The sequence below is a fragment of the Melopsittacus undulatus genome, chromosome 6, assembly GCF_012275295.1.
Source record: "Melopsittacus undulatus isolate bMelUnd1 chromosome 6, bMelUnd1.mat.Z, whole genome shotgun sequence".
In the NCBI taxonomy this organism is placed as follows: domain Eukaryota; kingdom Metazoa; phylum Chordata; class Aves; order Psittaciformes; family Psittaculidae; genus Melopsittacus; species Melopsittacus undulatus.
Window position 1 is genome coordinate 42,150,415 of NC_047532.1, and position 22,582 is coordinate 42,172,996.

The following is a 22,582-nucleotide window of genomic DNA, read 5'->3' on the forward strand; positions in this document are numbered from 1 at the left end:
ACAGTCTCATCAAGGAAGTAATGTATATCATGCTTTGAAGGATTGTCTATCTTCAGTTGTCCTGGAGTTCAGCATAACTCTCTCCAATTTCAAACAAAATTGAATCCTAACTGTTGCTGAGCTGTGTACATGATATTCCATGGGTTGTTCTTTACATGTGACTGCAGCTTTATGGATTTCTCTTTTGGGCCTGGTCCTCTGAAGAATGGACATAACTGGGGGACTGCTCTGCTGAAATGCCGTGCTCTGCTTTGAGACTGTTTTCATTTGGGACAGAAATTCAACCACTGAGTTTATGAGGCTGAGCAGTGTAAGGCCTAAGTACTAATCGGAGGTTTCTTATTTAGTTCTTGACTTCTTGGACCTTCACTGTTTTGCCATCTGCTATAATTGAGAACTGCCTTCTGTAACCAAAGGGAAAATCTAATTTCTCAGAAAGCCATATGGGGTTATTAAGATCATTAAACCCTGGTATGCTGTAACGCCTGGGCCAAAAGGACCACAGGGCATGTAAATATTGTGTGATTCATTTTATAGCCTCAGACTGCAAGTTAGGAATTATTTTTATGGCTATCTCATGATGAAAATTGGTGGTCAAGTAGGTTACTGCAGATGTTGCCTGGTGAGGTCAATCCATGGTTTGTTCAGAGCTGTGATGGATGAGAGTGTTTGATCGCAAAGGGTAAAATCTTTTTGTTATCAGCCTGACAAATGATCAGAACCCAGCCAGTGTCCTCAATTGTGCCAGTGATGCTAAAGGCAGCCTTAAATTTTGATATTGAGAAACAAGAGAATACAATTCCCACTTTTCAGGAAGACTTGGCTTCTTATACAGGATCTAAGGCCTATGATGTAAGTTGTACTCCCTTTCATTTCTTAAGAATGGGAAAGCTATTCTCCTGTAAATGTCTGTTCTTGAATACTTTAAAACAAAGTTGCTGGAATTTGCCTCTGTTCTTCTAGTTGTGATATTTTATAAGATTTCTTCCTAGCAAACCCACTTCTATATATTTGATACAATTCTGAGAATATTAAAGCTGATTTTTGGCTAATAAGGCTTCAGAAATGAATGCATGAGCTGTGAAATTTACATTAAATTAAAGAGAGAGTTTTTCAGTAAATGCAAATAAACGCAGAAATGAATATTTTAATTTGGATTCATGATTAACGCCAAAGGATTACCAGCAAGCCACTACAACGTGGTGATGACATAAAAACTCAATAGGAATAAAAATTCTATATATACCAGTTAACTGATAGCAGTAAGCTATTTTTAGTAGGCAAGCATACAGTAATTTATATGATCTTTTCGAAAAATATAGCAATTGATTATATTTAAAGTTTTGTCATTCTGTTAATTATGTCTCAGAATGTGTTTTTTTTTAACTGGTATGTTATTGTGCAAGTTGCTGTATTTTTCAGTGTGACAACTATGGTCTGCAGGCTTATTCCGATTCTGGAAGTTATCAAATGATTTATTTGATATAAATAATATAAAATAAATATATAAATAAAATAATATAAAATGCAGTGTCATATTCCTGGAAGGGATAGTCAAGACAGTAGGAAATAAACTAAAACCTAGAAAGCACTGTTAGGAAAGAAGCTATATTGAAAATGGGCATAGCTGATTGCCACTTTTCTTTGTGCTATCTTAAGAGAGTTAAGAACAAATTATTGTAATTGCAGATAAGAAAAAGTGAAGAATTTTCCTCTTTTCAGTTTTCTAGTGATCTCAATCTGACTGCATGTATGTTCTTTGTAGGTTGTGGGGTTTTGTTTTAGACAATTGAAACCAAAGCATGTCTGAGTAGACTTCAGTTTCTGTAGCACCAGGGTCAATACATTTTACTATTTTGAAGCCAAGATAATTTAAAGGAAGTAAAGTATTTTCTGTTCCAGCTTTATGTCAAAATGTTTCCTTATTTTAGTGTTCTTGGTAATCCCAGTTGGAATAAGAGAGTGATTTTGCTAAAAGTTGGCAGTCCAGTTAATGGGAGTCCAGTCAAATTTATACATACTTTTTTTTTTTTTCTTTTCTAACATGGTCTTTGAGAAACTGTGAAAAAATGTGTTTGATTTTTAGTTTGTGTGAGGAGTGCATTTTATGGATTTTTGTGGTGGGTTTTTTTGGTTGTTTTTTGTAACAGGAATCATAGAATGGTTTGGGTTGGAAAGGACCTTTAAGATCATCTAGTTCCAACCACCCTGCCATGGGCAGGAATCTCAGTCTTCCTCTTCCCCCCTTCTTATGCTTTGGCTAATCTACCAGAATACTCCACCTAAAAGAAGTCCCTGCTAAATGTGTGCCCTGGGGGCACACCTAATGTTCTCTAACCATTCCTGAGCATTCAGGCTATCAACCCAGAAAGGTACTTGGAAGTAGTTTGAAGGATGAATGCCCCCAGTGTGTATAAGCTCCAGGTAGGTATAGCTTTACAGACAAAAAATCCTGGGGAAAAGGGTGGGGATGAGTGGGGGTGGGAGACCTTGTCATTAAATCAGGATTCTTAGACTTCCCATGACTTTAGCATGTAGCTAAATGAAACTGCTCCTGTGGTAGCATTGCATTTCTATACCAACATGTTATTCTTCACCACTGTCTTCTGTGCATCAGGCATAAGCATGTGCCTTCTCTTTTGTTGTGATGACTCTCTTGTAGTTACACTCATTTGGAATGATTGTATGGAAAAAATCCTCACTCTGCACTAATTGCAGTATCCATCTTAATACATCTCATCCAAGGGGAAAAAAAAGAACAGAGACCTCAGTAATGACGTGTTGCTGGCAGGGCATGCATGTGCTTAACAGAAACTATCCTTATGCCTGCATGCTAATTAAGGGCAGCACAAGCCCAGCAAAATCAAACTCATCTGAAACTAATGGGAATTTCATCTCCACCATGTACAATTTTTTTTCTGGCTTCTTTGTGCGTTGGTGGTGGTGCTGGTCATGTGGATCCCAAATGAGCCTATGAGGAATTACATAATGAAAATAATTTGAAGCTATCCCTGACCTAATCTGACTTGAAGCAGATCAAGAGCTCATGACATCATTACTGTCATATAAGAATGCTTATATTTGCCTAGCTTCAGCCTTAAGGGTGCCCTGAACTGTATGACTTGTTTGCAAAACCTTACCTTATGCATTATCAAAGCAGTTAAATGTATACACAGCTATTGTGGCTTAATGTCCCAGATGTTGTGTTAGTCTAAGCATCAGTGTCATGTGTAACTTGTGTTTTATTGCTTTCTCTTTTCTCATTATTAGATTGTTTCTTCCCGCACAGTTTTAATTCATGGTCTTTAATTTATTTTTTAATTTCTGTCTTAGCAGTGTATCTAATCAATATTTACTTTTACCTGTATGAATGATTAAGAGCTTCACCAGGCTTCCTCAGTTTTAGGTAGCAGATTACAAACTTTGTCTCAATAAAACTGGCAATACTAGAAAGATCTTCTGGAGATGACTCAAATGGACCACCTATAGCAGCTCCGTTACTGAAAAGCTGTACAAGAAACAAAAACATTATTTACTAATGTTATAATACACCTTTTCTTAGGTAGAAATGCTTTTTGTAACTGATAAATTGAGTGGATGGAATTCCAAGTAAAATATACCCTGACTTCAACCAAGTTAGCACTATAAAAACCAGTACAAATACATGTGAATATAATATAAAATGCAATGTCATATTCCTGGAAGGGATAGTCAAGACAGTAGGAAATAAACTAAAACCTAGAAAGCACTGTTAGGAAAGAAGCTATATTTTTCCCCATTTAAAGAAATAGAGGCTCAACCTCAGGATACCAAAATCCATGGCTGTCTTCAGAAGGAGGTTGAAGGAGGAGGCTCAGACAGTTATTTACTTATTTCAGTAAGCCAGTGATGAACTCTGCCTTAGGCTCTGCTGCCTTTGTCCCATGCGTAGGAAGGCAGTGTGATACAAGGCAAGGAAACCAGAAACCCGTCCCTCATTAATATAGAAAGTTAAAAGGATGAGATCAATCGTCTTTCCGATTGTCTTGATTCATATAGAATTTAGCAGAGAGAAGCATCATATTTTCTCTTAAAAATTATCTTTCCCTCATAGATAATTCGCCTGCTGTTCATCACAGCCAGTGACTTTCTCAGTAACCAATGCTTGATTTAAGAATGCACATCTTTAGAATTAGATAATGCATGATTCCTTAAAGTTTTTGAGAGTCCACAGTGCTAGCAGAGCTGCAGTACTGGATAGGACCACCTTCAGTCCTCAAATCTTTGTCTTATTAATCTACCTGACTTTGTAATGCCCAAGAGTAGTAAAAATTAGCTTTTAGCTCTTAAGAAAAGTCAACTGTAAGCAAATAGATGAAGTGTAAGATCCTTGTCTTTAAGCAGAATAACCATATAGTGCTACTAATGAAAATGCAATTGAATGTCCCTTGCTTGGATAAAGATCCTTAACAGGATTGTGTAGTGTGCAATGATTTCATCTAAGTGACTTCACTGCGAGTCAGCTTTAAAAGTAGATCTGTAATGAAGATTAACAAATTAATACTTATCTAGGCCGTGTGCTTAAAATCTTGAATCACATTGAGAGCAGTGTTGTGGATGCTTATGGCACTGATATACAACTGCAGCCTGATGTAGATGAATGTAGTCTTTACTTTAAATGGGGTATAACCAAGGGACTCTTGCTTAAACCCAGTTTTGCCAGGTCTGCATCACTAATGAATTTAGTTATAGTAATTAGTTTCTTGTGCCTACATAGTTAAAATCCAGTGGTTGATCTGTAGGAGGTGCCATATCAACTCAGCAGTTTGAGATCCCTTTGGGAGATTAAATCTGTCCAGAAAAAAAGGTCTCCTATATATGTGTCATTCTTCCTGCTTGTGATTCTGAAAGGCAAGGATTATAATTATAGACCCACATCCACACTTAGCATGTACAAAGCTATCCCTATCTTTAAGATTTTTGTGCTCTGATTGGAGATCAGCTCAATTCTTAAGAGGCAACAAAGGTTTTTCGAGGAAGTGTCCCTCTAGTTCAGGTGTGATAAATATTTTTTTCTTTCACATCCCTTTTCCACAGAGCAAAGTTACACAGTGTATATAATAACACCCATACATTTAAGATTTTCTATCATCTTGTTATCAGTAGAAGTTATAAATCAGCAAATTCATCACTTACAACTTTGCTCATGGTACCATATATATCTGCTGAAGTGTCTCTATGGATAAGACATGCTATATGTACCTAAAAGACCCAGAGAATTATGTTCACATCAGTGAACATAAAAGTATCATCAGATTTTTCTGTAATAACACTTTTCAGCTGAATTGGCCATGCTGTGACCTCTATTAAATTTATGGGAATAAGAGATATCAGGCTACTGCCTGGACTTTCAGGTTCTTGAATGATTGTGAGAAGAAAAAAATCATTTAGGACTCCCTTCAGTATAAACTGCTGCAATTCAGAGTTTCCTTGAGTCTTACTGCTGATATGAAGAGTTATGTTTAGACCTGTGTAACCCCTCAGTTATCTTTGACAAAAAACAAGACATGAGTCTGTAAACCATACCTGAACAGATAAGGATTCAGAAAATATATTTAAATACAGTGAAGATTGGATTCTGTAAGGTCTCCTCTAAGACATCTCAGAGTAAGAGCTCAAAGAAATTAATAATAACTCAATCTTTAATTTGCAAAATCAGAGTAATATCTTTAAAGGGATGTGCCTGCATTTGGGACATCCTATATCCAAGTTGTACGTTTTTTGTGTCCCAGACTCTCCTGATTTTTTGTGTAGCTTTTCTGCAGTGGGTCAATGTTTTTGAGAGAGACTTTTCCACATTAGTTCCATACAAACAGCAGAAACATGCATCAAAAATCAGATTCAACTTAATTTTACAGAAATGTCCCCTTCTGTACAAACAGGGAAAGTTATAAACATGCTAAATAGCCCTAGTGTCTGGTATTGGTGCAGAATAAGATGCACAATTAAATCTACTGTTTTAGTAGCAGTAGATACACCACTGGAAAAGGTTTTAATCGGGTGAATTATCTTAGCGCTGCCTGAAAAGTGCATCATTGTTTTCCAGGCTCTGATGGAGGATATGTTTTGTGTGTGGTTTATCACCCTTTATTGTATTTTGCTGGCCTTTCTGATAAAATGGTTTGGCTGTGCAGTTGGAGAAGGACCACTTCCTTTGTTGGCCTGTCTGGCAATGAACATGAAGTCTGAGTGAGCATTTCTGGGGGTGTGAGGCAAAGACAGTCCCAGAAAGCCCTGAGAAAGCTGATTAAGGGAAACTGCTAAGGGAGGAGTTAGGCAGGAAGGAGACAATGAGCAGGGATTTTCAGCATGGGGGGGATGTGAAGAAGAGTTGTAGAAAGACTCACATCTGAGTTTCAAAGGGGAACAGGAATAGGGAAATTTCCTAGGGATCCAAAGGAGCCTCTGTAGCTGTAGATTGTTGTAACTTTAGAAAACCCAGCTGAACTGAGAGCAAGGGAAGAAGAAAGGCTGTGCCATGCACAGACATAATGAGCAGAGAGGAGATTTGTTTGCATTTTTCATGTTTCACCTAGCACAACTGAGTTTTATTTATCTTGCTGCAGTCTGCAGTCCAATAACACCAACTTTGAAGATCAAAAGGGCTGTGGTGTTTTTGGAATGCTTTAAGTAAAAGCAGCTCCCTCTCACTCTGAATACCTTATGGTCTTGTCACAAGGACATTCAAATATATATGTTGGCTTGGAGAGGCAGTTGCTTTTTGTACTGTTGAGAGTGTTTGATTATTTTATTTTACTTTTTTTTTTTTCCCCAGAGCTATGTGAGAATTGTATTTTAAATCCAAATTGGGAAATTTGGGGTACATCTTGCCTAAAACTTTGCTGAGCTTTTGGTCTGCAGAAATACAGCCAGTATCTTAAAGGTTATAGAGGCTTTAAATTTGAAGCAAATCATTTAAACATTTGAAGCTTTACAGCCAATCTGGGGTTGAAAAAGTGTAATGTGCCAGTTTGTCTTTTACCGTAGCTAGCACATGTAACAATATATTTTACTTTCTGACTTAGTTTACCTGAGAGTGTCCCTGCCAGTAGATACAAGTGTTTTTCCAGAAATAACATTTAATTTTAAAAATCCTGCCAAAGGATATTTATATTTTCATAGAGGCCCTTGTTACAACTGGAGGCTACTGAGCAGGTTTTGTGAACATGCATCCTTTAGAAGACTACTGACTTATCCCATTCAAAGAGTTATCAAGTATATAAATGAAATGTAAGGAATGAAAGCGTCACGGGCAATTTTTGTATTATGGGTGAAGTGACACTATGTTGTATTTTCACTGATACAGGAGGTTTCTCTTGCCATGTATAGGACACTATAAATATTGCTGAAACCACAGTCATATAAATGCTTGTGACAAAGTACTTTATCAAGGGTCACAGAATGAGTCTGTGATACTGTGACCTTAGCATAGATTTTTTTTTTTTTTTTGTGGTATTAAGGCTTTAATTTTGGCAGTAGCAAGCAAGGAAATTTTATGAATAAAGACCTCCCAGGCATTAGCTAATAAGGAAGAGAGGAAAAGATCCCTTAGAAGACCAACCATGGCTTTGGTAAAAGATCAGTGGAAATGTTGATGATTAAGGTATCTTTCTAGTTAGCACGTATGTAATTTAGGAGAATAAGATTAGAGCTCTGGTGATTTGTACCTTGGCACTTTGGAACTGTTTTCTCTGAAAACCAGGTGAAAGGTTCAGTTGAAAGAAACTGGCAATGGTGACAGTTTACTGATCACTGTTACAGGTTTGGTGCATGCTAAATTCAGGAATACAGTTTGCTTTAAAGATGCCCAATAGATGTCCATCCATTTGTGTAGTTATAGATACATATTTTAGACCAATTTAGCTTAGGAAAACAAGTAAATTTGGTCAAATAGTGTGTGGCACTAAGATTCATTGGCAAATTCCATGAGATCGCTCATGCTTTCCTCTGTCAGGCGAAAGGCCTGAGTTACTTTGAATACAGCAATAACCTGCTAGCCTTGCTGAGTTGGTGCCATTGCCTTTTTTCTATTTTTCTTTCTTTTTTTTTTCTTTGTTAGCAGAGGAATGTTTAATCATGCCTCTCTTTTAAAGATAACGGTGTTTTTCCCTGCAGTGATTTTTTTAGAGTGGCTAATCAGAGAGACAAACCTGAAAAGGCAAAAAGTATTTAATTAGTGTCTTTTCTTCTGACTGGCCAACAGTCCTAACCAGATGCCTTCACTTCAGATCCATCCAAGTAATCAGCCTGGTAATGTTACTGCATTGCACATCAGGCACCTGGCAAGTTGAACACTAACTGCTTCCCAGAAAATGTCTGCTAAGGAAGGCTACTTCTGAAAATAATTTTCAGAACCTGATAGCAGGCATCACACAGTGCTGAAAACAAACTGCTTTTTGTATATTGTACTGTAATAGAGTCTTTACAACTGTTAGGCACTATCAAAAATACTGCAGGAAACCAGGATAACAAAGAAACAGTTAATGGCAATTTTGTCTCAGTGGAGAGACAAAAAGAAAAAGTATGGGGGAGAAAGAGATGATTTTCCCTCAATGACATGATTTCATGCAGCATAACTTTCGAGCTCTATTCAAAGTCATACTGACATCTTGGTATGCAATTTCAGTCAGCAGAGCAGGAATTGTATATAAACCCCCTGTCTTTATTGTTAATGAGGTTTGTGTAAATAACTTGCAAGAAAACATATTGAAAATATATAATACACTACTAAATATGAATGCAGATGTCAGCTGAGAAGAACTAAATTCACAAGGCTTCCTACAATGTACTCTGTACTGAGTAATTAAATAATATGTATGTATGGTGCTTTTGGCATATTAGCTACTCTGTATAGAGTTAGCACTGGATGGTGTAATAATGTGTGTGCAGGACACGTTTGCTGTCTTGGGCACATTGCTAGTTGCACAATACTGGCTGAAAGCCAAATATACCTGAGTTGTCCTGCGTTATGAGAAATGCTCCCTATTTCTGTTGAGAAAATCAGTTTACTACAAAAGCATGGATCTGGTGAGGGGCGACTTTACCAGATAAACTTAATAGTCTGCTTGCCCTCACTGTGGCATCTGTGATGGGGTGGAATTGATCCTGCTGTCCTGATATTTTCATTGGGTTTATCTTAAGTTCTGTCTATGCCTATGCTTTTTAGCAGCCTTTTAGCAGGAGTCAGAGGTACATGGAAGGGATTTGTTTACCAGGTGGGGCAGATTGTTAGAGAAATTCAAACCTAAATTTTATGTTCCTCAAAGGCTGACATGTTTTGTACATCTATCACTGTTTGGGCTCTTTTTGGACATAAGAACTCTGCAAGAATGAGATTTTTTGAGTGCCCACCAAATTTGAAGGATATAACATTTTAGTTTGTGCTCATTTCTAGGTGAATGCTGCTTTATAAAAATAATCTTGATGTGAATCTTTCCCTCCCACAGAAGCTAACGATGTTCCCTGCAGCATTCCTAAGCCTAAATAATTTCTATTTATTGGCCCAACTTCAGATTAAAGGCTTTATCTCCCCTCAGTGCAAACTTAGGGATCTGTCTCATATTGTAAATAATTTGCTTCAGAAGTATTACATCAGGAGCAAAGTTTTTAGGAAAATATCATCCATTTGACTTCAGCTTCATCTGTGTGATGCAGTATAAATCTGTCCCTCTTATGATCAATCCTAATTTTATCAAGTGTTTCCATTATCAGTACTGCTGGGGTGAAAGAAGTAGTTACAGAAGCAAAAACATCCCAACCAACCAAAAAAACCCATCAGCACCAAAAAAAAAAAACCAAGCTCACTCCAAAAAAACAACCCCAAAATGCTAAAATGAAACATATATCATGGAATCAATATACATTAGTTTCTGAGGAACTTCGCAATTTGTACAGCATACTGAAATCCCTTTTATAGATTGTATTTGTAATACGAAATCTGTCATTCCTTCACTGTGAGTTCATCCAAGATCAAACCAAACTGAAGATGGAGTAAATACTCCATGTGAGCTATTCCTCTTGTTGCTAGGTCAAGGGATAATGGGTTTAAACTTAAACAGGGGAAGCTCAGGCTAGCTATAAGAAAGTTCTTTACTGTGAGGGTGGTGAGGCACTGGAAGAGGTTGCCCAAATAACTGGTAAATGCTTCATTCCTGGCAGTGTTCAAGGCCAGGTTAAACAGAGCCTTGGGTGACATGGTCTAGGGTGAGGAGTCCCTGCCTGTGGCAGGGGAGTTGGAACTAGATGATCTTAAGGTCCTTTCCAACCCTAACCATTCTATGGTTCTGTGAAAACCAAACAATCATAAGTCAAAACTGATACCGGTACCTCCTCTTGAGAGGATTATAGTTCAAAGTACCTATTCAACTTTGAAGCAGGAGCATCAGTCTGTTAGTGCTCACAGGAGGAGTTGGCCAAAATGGATGTTTTTTTGGAGGCAACTGTCAGCTGGTGTGATGTGACTATATTGTAGCAAGATTTTGAGAGCTGTCATGATTGCTTGGAAAAGGCAATATAATTTCAGGCCAACTAATTTAATCCCCTTGATGCCAAGAGATTTGCTCCTGCTAAGTCCAAACAGAGAGATATTTTACCAGCTCTTTTATTAAGGCAAACTATGTGAAAGGTTCACTCCATTTTGATGGACAGGATTATTAGGGAAAAGCAATAATATGCTGAAGACTTATTTTCATGCTGTTTCTGGATATGTCATTAAAGCTAGCTGCAAGGCCAGCTCTCCCCTCTCTTTCACCTCGGGATGGTTTGGATTTGGTAAAATCCAACAAGAATCCTCTCAACAGTATTGTCAGCATTAGAAACACAGCACATATTCATGCCTCAGGAATAAACAGAAATAAAGCTCTTCCCTAAAGTAGCCTAACCAAAATTCATTCCCCCCTACTTTTTATTGTTTGGTTCACCTCTGTTAAAGCTTTTCAGCATTTATATTCATTTTACACTGTCAAAAGCTGAACAGGAGTAAGATAACAAATGGTTCTGGTAGCAGCTGTCACCACCTACTGTCTGTGTATGCCTGTGTGAATCTCTAAATGGAAATAAAGTACTTTAATAACACACTTTCTCTAAACTGTCCTCATGGATAAAGTTGCTCTCAAATCAGTCCATGAGCACTTTCCAATTTGGTGCCCACTTCAGCCTGCGTCTTTATGCAGAGTCTGCGTAGGTATGCAGTGATATGATTTAAAGACATTTCAACAAGAAAATACTTTAAGAGAACACCTTCTATGACTGCTGCTTTTGGTGATTGAACCTTCTTCGAATTTGCTTAATTTTCTTATTCTAAATTAAGCCAATTGTCCATTGCATTCTTGTGCTGTGTTTGCTCTAGCCCAGGAGCACCCAGAGCCACAAATTAAACATGAATTGCTCTTCCTTCTCTGTTCCTGCACTTCCTTCCAGGAGCAGGTGGCAGCTGGGAGGATAAATGTTTCCAATTTCTTAGAGCCCTTGAGCATAACAGAAACTCCATTTTGAGGCAGGCTCTAAGGCACATATAGAGAGGTGAGGTAGCATTGCACCTTTGTGTTTATCCGCCATTGGATGCCACAATGCCTGCAATATGGGGGGGGGGAGCTGTAGGGTTTAAGCAACTAAATGATTTTAGCTTTCAGAGAAGCCCTTTATGGATCCAGCTGGCAGTGACACGCCCTGAGCCCTGATGTTAACTCTGAGTAAAAATCTGAGCTTGTGTCTTTCAGGATGGGCTACTACCTCTCTTGGGGCTGTCCCAAGACTTTTTTTATTATTTTTTCTTTTTTTTTTTAATTTTTTTCATTATTTCTTTTTTTTTTTTAACTCTTTTCTTTCTGGTGTTACCTGCTGAGGAATCTACTACATGGGCCTTGTCTCCATTTCTCAGTGACAGACCTAAACACATACGGACTATATTTTACAATGAGGCTTTTGATTGTAAATGACAAGGAGTGGATGATTATTTTAAATCAAATATACTGCTTAACACTTGCGAAGTATGGAGAATATATTTAGTGCTTTTGAGCGCCTGTCACCTCCAGGTAAATAATTTAATAACATGTGAGGAAGCTAATTAGAGTTAATTAGAAATTGACTGATCTGCTTTGGCACCAGAGTGATCAGAAAATATGGCCTATCCTTTCTGGAATAGGAACTTTGCTCTTATACATGCATATGAGTAAGGAAATATACTGTTTTATGGTCAACATACAGTATTCCTTGAAGAAAAAAGTACTTTATAAGCTAGTATGTAACAGTTGATCAGGCAAGAAAAGAGGGGGCAAGAATCCTTATAGAGAAATAGCTGTGCAGTTCCTCCGCTTTATTTAATGGTGATGGGCATGCTGGAAATGTCTAGAAGTTGAATAAATTCAAATTCAGTGATCAAAAAATGGGAGCATGTCCAAATGGATCGTTATAACAGATTCCTACTCTGTTCCACAAGCCAGATTTGAGCCATCTGTGTAAGCTTCACATTCCTGGTCTAAAATCTTCTGCAGCCATAAAAGAAAATCGGTATTGTGTGTGTGTGTATAAGTCAATTTCTTGGCTTTGCAGCCTAAAAATTTAGTGATGGGATTACAGGGAGAGAAAAAAATGTCTTTTTTTTTGTTTTTTAAGAAAGTTAAATGCATGTTTCAGAAACGACTTTGTTATTAGATGTTAAAATAATATTTCTAGAGAGTAAAGTCAGTATCTTATATTCAGGTGTTCTCTGCCCAAGATCTAGTGTACTCCCAAGAAGTTTCTAGAGGATCTGTGCTGATGGTAATGGTAGATAATCTGAGCCTGATTTTTAGCTCCAGAAAGCTGCTAAAATAAATATTTTGCCTTTCACATGAGGCTTTCCCTTGAGGACTTCCATTGTGTTGTGTCTAGTTCTTGCACAGGTGTTGGTGAGAGGGGTTATTGAAAACTCTAGTAAATCCCATCACATGCCCTGTTCATTCCAGATGATCAGGAATCCCATGTTCCATGAAGTAAGGTGTTACACATTGTTATACATTGATAGCTTCTTGGACCTCAAGACCCATCTGCAAAAAGAGGCAGTGTTGGAGGAGGAAGGGTGGGCAGAAATGTGACTGTGCCTCAGTCTTTCTGCAGCAGGTAGCACTGATCCAATGATCACAACACGGAGCACATCCAAAGACCTTCATCCTCCAGTGCTCCCAGGAATGCCCCTGCAGCAATGACTCAAAGAATGCTACTTGTGCTTTTCTCATGTGCTTTGCCAGTGGATACACTGCTTAAGACATACCTCTTTTCACACAGGTATTTATCTAGGAAATAGAAATCTTTTGCTTCTCGCATGATGAAACTGATGGAAGGCTTGGTTGAACCATGCTGCCTAACTCTGTACTGGTATATAATTATGTCCACAAGGTACAGGTGCCACAGCCACTTTCAAAATATTTGCTTTTTGCAGATAATTTTGCATGGAAGGTAGTGTTGCACAGGAAAAGTTAATCTAAACACTCAAGGTGTGCAAGAAAAAAAATGGCACTAATTACCCTGCCACAGGAACGGTGCCTATAATAGCCATCTCTGGGAAATGGAGGTATTCCAGTTTATGGAAGGCACCACAACAGCACTCCTGTAAATTAATCACACACTGTTTGAGGCCTTCACCTTGCTTGTGGGATTCATTTCATGTCTCAGATATTCTACACCAAAAGCTGTGTGCCAGGATACTGTGGGCTTCTTTCTGTGCACCACAGTCATGAACTCTTCTCATTTACTTTTTAATCACAGAAGAGGATTATTTTCAGAACAATAGGGTCTGAAATTTAAATTTCTGCAGGTTTTAAACAGACTGGTGTTTCTCAGGTCTTTTACGCTCTCTGATATTAGGAGATTAGTTTGAGACAAGATCTTTCAATCCTCATAAAGGTTTAATGTTATTTTGTAGCTAAGCTGTTAATAATTGGCTAGAGATTTTATAGATACATGTATATGGGTTCCACTGAGGATTTAAGCTAAAGAATGATTTCTCATACCCTTCATATCCCACTCCAGATGTTCAAGTCCTATTCCCCTATGTTCCAACAGATGGATGCTGAAAAGCTAGGGAAATTTAGTGTTTCTCGATGTAGTATATATAATATACTGTATTTTTGAGCTAGGAAGTAGAAAAGCAAAGGCTATTGCCCCAATTTCCACAGCTATTTTCCTCACTAGCAATGAAAAGTACTTAATTCTTATGCTCTAATGGTGAGAGTTCTCCAAGGGAGCGTTATTTTTAACTCTCCCAGGCCAACTATAATGCAGTTGACTAATGCTAAGTCCCTCCTGATTAATTTAATGGTAACTAAATAGTGCAGAAATAGTGAGAAGCCACCAGTTCTGCTGATAATATTGCCTTCCCAATGTTTGTGGTAATCAGCAGCATGCTGTCCAACATATAAAAGTCCCTAAATCGAACAAGCATTTCAGTTTTACATTCTGATAAAAAAATTTTAAATCCAGTTATTTCAGTGCTAAACTTTCAGAACTGCCTGTTATTTGCATATCTGAAAAATGACATGATATAAAAAATAATAATGCAACATAAATACATAGATGGATCTAGAGAAGAAATTTTAGGAAGAGCCAAATGTATGATGTCTGCAGTATGTAGCTTTTGTAGTATTATTCAAATTTAATGTTGTGCACATGCTTTTCTGTATCAAGATCTCTTACTCAAAATGTTGCAATGTCAGGCTAAAGCCTTAATTTCCTTAAATCTGAAAAAGTCTGCAAATTTTTGTAAACAGAAAACATGGCTTTGACCTTTGAGCTTATTGCATCGTATCACACATCTTCACTCATGTGAAATGCAGAGGCAATTTTGTTTATTTCTCCAAAAAGCAATGGGCAAATCCACTACAGTTCCAATCTCGGCCGCTTACGTTTGCTGGGTTTCTCTGCACCATCTCCAGTTTGTGCACAGAAATCCAAATAAGTAGGCAAATTTGAGACATTGCAACAAAAGGCAACAAAAAAAAAATACTGAAGTTCAGAATACATGACCTGGAAGGAAATACTAAAAGGATTACATTTATTTAATTTAGAGAAGACTGTAAAAGAGATATGGCAAAGTGTTGCAAGTACAAAGAGAATAGGTTGGTTAATTGCTCTTCATGTCAAATAAGGATACAAAAACCATTATGAGCTGTTTTGCAGCATGGAAGACATGGAAAAACTTCTTATCAGCTTGCTGATATAGATGAGAAATCTGTGAAAGACACTTTTGTGAAAAACACAGATGTGTCTTTCAGGGATATTATGGTTTTTACTTCTGAGAAGAGCTGGATTAAGAGGCTACTGAGAAGCTCCAGCTCTACAGTTCTGTGATTTACCAATCACTCTGTCTACAATCCCAGGAAGGAGTTCTTTAACCTCTACTTAATCTTTCACCAGGATGTCTGTTAGCTAGCTTTTCCATTTCCTGCTAGGAAGCACCCTGTTAGGAGGTACCCCTTTGCTGTCAATTGAGAATTGCTTTTTTCACCATCACAGCTCATTTCTGAAAGGGGGAGAAGGGGAAGCCTAAAAAAGATTTCAGTTACTAATTCTACTCACTCGCTTCTGTAATATTTATTGTGTTAAAATAAAATGCCTTTGGTATTGTAGAAAAAAAAAGTAGGAATAGGATATCTGTTTTTCAACTGCAAATTAATGTTTCATAAATGCTTTTGAATTAAGTTTGACAGTACAGTGCTGAAACAAGTGTAGTTGGCCCTTTTCTCAGGATGTCAAGTGTACAGCTGAAGTGACTGGTGTCATAGTGGAGATAAAACATTAGAGCTCAGAGAGTCTAGCTTGCAAGTCCTCTATTCTAATCACCAACCATATTCCTGTAAAGTAGAAAGTGTCTCTATTTTGAGAAGCAGACACTGACCTTTAAAATTCTTACAGCTACTAAGAGTGGGTTTTTTTGCATCACATATAATAGAAAAAGTAAAGCCCTCATCTGCACAGTAAATGTTAGCATCTGGGTTAATTGTGAGGGTATAGGGTATTTTTCAAGGTTTATAGGACAGCTATGCTCTTGAAGATACGGTTTTCAAAATGCTGTAGTGCTTCCTCTTTGAAAGCAGCCTTTGGCTGCAGAGTGCTACTATTGAACAGGTTTAACATTACTAAAAATTGAGATGCTGAAGCCATTATTAAATTTAATTCTGCACACAAGCAAACAGTTTATTATAGTCTGTTCCCAGCAATTGTAATCTAATTTTTGTTATCTTACATTGTTTAAAAAAGAGAGAGAAAGATACTGTACATCAATCTGATAAAAATGTTTAAATAAATGGTGCTTTTTTGTGATTATGTCGGTTTTACAACAGCATTACGGAAATACGACAGGGTAACTAAAATCTGATTATGTCTAAGTCCTTGCCCATTATGTGATTATTATGAGCCATGACTTCTACTGGCACATCATGAATTACATGCTCATAATACAAGGGATTTCCAATATAATTAACTGAGATTAGCAGCACTCGAGAAATCTGGGAATAATGATACAACTTTGAAGAATCAGTTTTACTGTAAATGCTGCTAACTTTGGCTTCCAGGAAACAAGAGGCTGGTGGATGTAACTGTGACCACCTGCTGGTGTTTCCTACACCTCCTTTCTCTTCCCTCCCCCCATGAAATTAATTTCAACCTTGCCAGAGTGTTAGGAACTCCCCCTTCTGTATGATAAAATTTATCATATTATACTGATAAAACTCAAGGCTAGCTAAGATTTTTAAAAATGTCAAGGGCCTTTAGATACCTCCTTTTGGGGGGCTCAGCCTGAAACTGGAAAGGGCTCAGCTTTTGAAAACATAAAAATAGCTGCTTATTGAAGAACAGATGTGTTTAAGACAACTCAAGTTTGAGCACTTGAAGGCAGAAAGTCATTAAAATCATAGATTAGTTTCAAAGATTGTAGTCAAGGTCATATCATTTCTTTAATATCTCAGGCAGGCAAGAAGACTTTCTTTTCATAAAACCCCCAGCTTTTGGACTCATAGCTACTGAAGAGAAAGCCATTTGTGTCTGAAGGAGGTTGCTCACTACTGGGCTTGCTCTTTCTCATGTGGAAACTAATAGATTTCCACACAGACCCAGTGGCCATCTTCTGGCTTTAGAGAAAAAAGTGAATCAGAATGCATGATTAAACACTTAACCCAGTAGTGCATAGGCAGCTGGGATAGAGTGGGGACTCCCCTGATTATTGAGGTATCATTTGTCTCTGACAGAGCTGGGATTAGAAAGAAACCCTCCTGACCCACCAAATTCTATGGGACTTAAATTTCCTCTATACATAAATACTGTTGAAGACTTAGAGAAAAATACAAGATCAGCTAAGATTTTTTGGCTCAGTCCATGCCACTCTCCCTCTGTGATTTATTTTTAGATTTCAATTTTCAGATTTCATGGGAAATTGCATCTTGGGGTTTTATTAAACTGTATCCATCCCAGGTTTGTACTCCTTGTTCACTTTGATATTATTACACCAAGTTAGTACAATGACAGCCTTTCATTTACTTTGCTATGGTGATCACACTTCTTTAACCCCATACCTTCATTGCTGTTGATAACTGCTCCACTGCTGCTGCATAGTTCTTCTGTCTGTAGCAAGTGCTGGCTTCCAGGAGGGTCATCTGAAGCTGTTTGTTGATGTGAGGCAAAGTGCCGCTGTCGGGTGTGTTCAGAGCATGTGCTTGTGCAGAATTATGACACCCTGATTGTGTACCGCTAGGCACCGTAAGCTCGTCAAACTCAAGGAAAATGTTATCCTCATCAGTGTAGACCAGCTTCGTTTCTACGTCACTTAGGCTTTCCAGAGGAATACGAGACAGAGCTGTCAGCATTAATGGATTGTCATTCTCTAACATTGTTTCTTCTGTTTGCACAGGCAGTTTTTCATTATTTTCTGATTTCTCTTTATGGCTTGCTCTCTCTACATCATTGTTCTGGTTTTTATTCTTTCTCTTTGCCATTTTTATTCTCTCCATTATATTTTCTGCTGCTGCACCTCCAAGATGTTTTTTGACCTCTTGTAGTGCTGTTGGAATATCACTCAATTTGTTTGCTGCTGCATTTAACTGCTTACTGCTATGCATTTGCTGAGAGGTTTCATTCTTGCCATTCATGCTTGCAAAATATTTTTTTGGAAGTCAATGTTTCTTTATGATGCTATGACTTGAGCAAAGAAAGAGTCCTAGGAGAAAATGTAGAAACATTAAGAATACTCAAATGTTCCAAAGCCAAAAAAAAGCATGCTAATGCCTTCTCCACTGTTGTGGGCACTATTATGAAAAAAAGAAACTCTTCAACAGTTAGTACATAAAATATTAGATGAGTTGTAATTACTTTCTCTTTCCTGTGTAAAATTTTAAGTCCCTTAAACTGCAAAATAACGTCAGTGTATCAGTTTGATATCTGCAACAAGAAGGGAAAATCTGTCTTTTAAGCAAAAAAAGAAACCCAACCAGAACCCTGTGACTGATTGATTTGCATTGTATGTTGCTACACAGTGCAAAATATCACTGTGTTCTGATCTTTGAGAGCTGGTAAGCACAGTTGCTGATGTCAGAGAGGGGTATTAAAAATCAGGTAGAGTGAATACATTCCAGAGGGGCATGAGTTCCAAGTGGGGTCCCAGCTGTATTTGAGCCAAATTCAGATCTGGATTCGGCTTTCAAAGCCATTTCTTATTGCACTTTTTACAAGGGACACTGGAGTGTTGCTGCTAGAAATCATCCCTCCCCGAAGATTTTTGACATCCTACTTCTCAGTTTAGGGAGCCAGTAGTGGTTTCAAACTTGTCAAATAAGGTGCAGAATCAAGTTCATAAGCCTCTTCTCAACACTAGTTCCTATACAATTGGGAAGGTGACTTAATTGGCATTGTAAACTCATAACTGTGCTCAGATTCAAAGGAAATGTTGATTTTTTCATCTGCTTCAAACGTGAAGCTTCACTCTGACTTCAAAGTGAAAAGGTGCAAGGCAGAGGTAATTGTCTTCTCCAGTTTTTCCATCAATTACAAGTGTAATTGTAAATAGCTTTAATGATGATCATCTTTCAGAATGGTTTGCTAAGTATAAGCACTCAGCCTTTACCATTTTGTTGTTTAACAGACCTCCATAACTTTAACACCAGTTTAATGTACTTAACTACAGGTACAGATTGTACAAAGGAAAAATACATAATAAATCTATTTCTGTTCTGCCAGGAACAGATTTAAAACAATAGCCAACTTGTAGACTTTTGGCGAGGGCCCTACGTTATAGGCTACTGCACTGGTAAAAGCTGCTAGAATGTGTCCTGGATGCTGTGATACAATGAACCTTTCTTGTGTAGGGGAGTGGGAATTAGGTAATGGGCAGAAATTTATAGGAAAGGGTACAGGGAAGAGGTGAAGCCATTTTAGGCCATATGAGAAGCTGATACTGAGTGTTAATGTAAATAGGGTTTCAGATTTTTGCCATGTTTCACACCTCTTCCCTGGCTAAGCCAGATTGCAGCCAGGACTGTCACCAGCCCAGAAGCAAGGAACTTGTTGATTCTGACATGTGTTCACCACCTCCAGGCTGAAAACTTTACTGCAGCAGAACTGCATGTGGAGAAACTTATTTCTCCTTCCATGACTGACTGCGAGAAGGAGCAAGAGGTGAGGGGATAATTGTGTCATTTAAGGTAATTTCAGCAGACTTTTTCAGCAATGCGCTTAGAAATCACAACTCCTACTGAGTTCAGTGGAGATAGAAAACCACTGGCCCTTCCCCCAGATAGTGCTCCGCACTTGTCAGGATAGAGCTCAAAGGAATCATATTTATAGCAGATTATTTTGAATGGCAGCAGTAAAGCAGCTGGAAAAGGCTAATGTACTTGCATCTGGCAGCAATTTTACCTGTTTGTAAGATATTCAATCCTTTTTAAAACAAACCATATCACAGCCTAAAGATTGGAAGCTGTGTTTTTCAGTGCTGGCTTCAGCACTAGGTAATTTAGGAAATTATGATTTATCTTCACTGTGCAGCAGAGCAAATACTCCAGCCAGCCCCAGCTCCAGCTGAGGGGATGAGCCTGATGATCTTAGTGCCATGTCATGCCAACATAACTGGGACCTGTTATGGACCTCCATGTGGCCCTGCAGTGTGTGGCTATATCATGTTCTGGAGGGAGAACACAGGATTTTCACAGACTTCTGGGTGGCCCATTCAGTGAAGGTCCTATAGAACTCTAGAAAATGAGATTTAAGTATCTACATCATATACAAGTTTATAGGAATTTTCCTCTAAGCATTTGTATAGTACTAAGGAGCCCTCAAGCAGAATTGGTATAATGGAATCGTAGAATCATGGAACAGTTTGGGTTGGAATGAGCCTTCAAAGCTCATCAGGTCCAACCCCCCTGCAATGTGCAGGGACATCTTCAACTAGATCAGGTTGCCACATCCAGCCTGGCCTTGAAATATTTCCAGGAATGGTGTATCCACCCCTTCTCTGGGCAACCTGTGCCAATGTTTTACCACCATTATTGTAAAAGTATTCTTCCTCACATCCAGCCAGAGTCTTCCCTCTTTTAGTTTAAAACCTTATCTTTTGCAACAGATCCTGTTAAAAAGTCTCTCCGCATCTTTCTCATAAGGCCCCTTATAAGAACTGACAGGTTGCAATAAGGTCTCCCAGGAATCTTCTCTGTTCCAGGCTGAACAACCTCAAACTCCAACTCTCTCAGCTTTTTCTCCTAGAAGAGATGATCCACCCCTCCAATCGTTTTTGTGGCCCTCCTTTGGACCCTCTCCAACAGGTCCATATATTTCCTGTACTGAAGACTCCAAAGCTGGACACAGTACTCCAGATGGAGTCTCACCAGAGCAGAGCAGAGTAGAAGGGCAGAATCACCTCCCTCTTCCTGCTGGTCACACTTCTTTGGATGCTGCCCAAAATACAGTTGGCTGTCTTCTCCTCATCAGAAAGATAATGAAGTCAAAGTTCTCTGTCTGAAGTGGGGTTGATATCAGTGTAAACAGGAGATTGGCTGGACCAAACTGTTTGCTATGAGACTGTCTTAAGAATCTAAAAATAATTTGCCGTGGAATAAAAAAAAAGCAGAGTACAAACTGTGAAATAAAGACCAGTAATTTTTCCATCACATATGGACATTTCTCTGGTGGACCAGCACCTGAAATGAACTTTGCTCTGTTAAGTGGATTTTTAAGGCTTCTACTGTATTTTTAGGTATTCAAGCTGATTAACATGACTCTGGGTTGTGCAATGGAAGCATGTTATAACTCAGGCAGGCTCACTTTAATCACTGCCTCAATAAAAAAAAACACACTTCCAGGGAAAAGCTTTTAGAAAATCATTATCTTTGTCAGTTAAGTATTTTCCTGAGACTTTGGTTAAAATGTCTGGATTTTATTTTGGAAGCATTTACTGTAAAGTACTTCTAATGAATCACTATGCAGAGGAATATAGATGAGACAATTTAGTGCTACAGTCACTAACTAAACTACTCTAAATTTGTGAGCTCTCAGGAATGATCTTCCTGATCAGTCCCAAGCAAGTTTAGCTTTCTGTATATTTGAGGGTTAATTTTCCCTAAGAGATGCCTGTCCATGGCACTACCAGCTACTACAGATAAGTATTTTGTTTGCTCTGTTGATAAGGAAACCACATCTCTTCAAATAGAGAATAAAAATAGATACAAAAGAAACATAAGATAATTTATCTTTTAAAATCTTCTGGGTTTGTCTGTTATTTCCCAATATATCTTGGTAAACCTTGGGGAGATCAGCCTGCCTACTACATAATGTAAATTTCCTTATGTGCATAGTCTTATGAACCCTGTTGCTTATGCTTTTTGTTCTGCATCTAGTTTTATTCTGCTTTCAACACCTCCTCATATTATCTTACATCAGATTAGAGAAGAACCTGCTGATAAATCACACAGGGATTTAATCTGGCACCTAGTTCTTATATTCTTTGCCAATTCTTTGATGAGCCCTTTTTATTTCAGAATTTAAACTTTGACTTCAACCGAAAAAGCTTTTGCCCTTATGGTTGTGAAGTAAAACCTTTCTAAGCACTTAAGACTGCAGTGGTATCTTCCTAAATCTACATATACCAAGGCAGAACCACTGAGCTACATTCAGCACTGAAGTGTAGAGACAGGAGAGATGAACTTCTAGTAGTTCTCTGAGGGGATTAAGCTGTTTTGAAACTGGACCATTATATGGTTGTTACTAGCTCTTTGGGCCATGAATTCCATAAGGCTGTGCTTCAGAACAAGTTCTGTTTCCCAGTTTCAGTAAAATCTTTTGGTAGATGGTACAAACTGCTGTTTGAGGATCACAGTTGCCTTTTGTGGCAAGACTATGAAGGATGATACAAGTTCAAAGAGGGATTCCCCAGTGTTGGCCTTCGGGGTCATACGCTTGCATGGTTCAGAGGTCCAGAGGAATGGTACAGCAGCTAGGAAGCAGAAAGAAGACTCAATGATTATGTTTCTTACTCTGAAGCAGGTTCCTTACACAGACCATTTGACAGCAGTCCAAGTGGACTTGTGCT

The 22,582-nt window shown here is 38.2% G+C and overlaps 1 protein-coding gene across 1 annotated transcript in view; it reads right to left on the minus strand.

Moving 5' to 3' along the window:
- The window catches only part of SPATA16 (spermatogenesis associated 16), a 148,681-nt gene that overhangs the window by 50,418 nt on the left and 75,681 nt on the right, over positions 1-22,582 (minus strand). The window contains exons 2-3 of the mRNA XM_031047077.2: positions 17,583-18,168; positions 3,363-3,508 (exon numbers count right to left, since the gene is read on the minus strand). Coding sequence (XP_030902937.2) covers positions 3,363-3,508; positions 17,583-18,168 — 732 coding nt within the window. The remainder of the gene's footprint in view (positions 1-3,362; positions 3,509-17,582; positions 18,169-22,582) is intronic.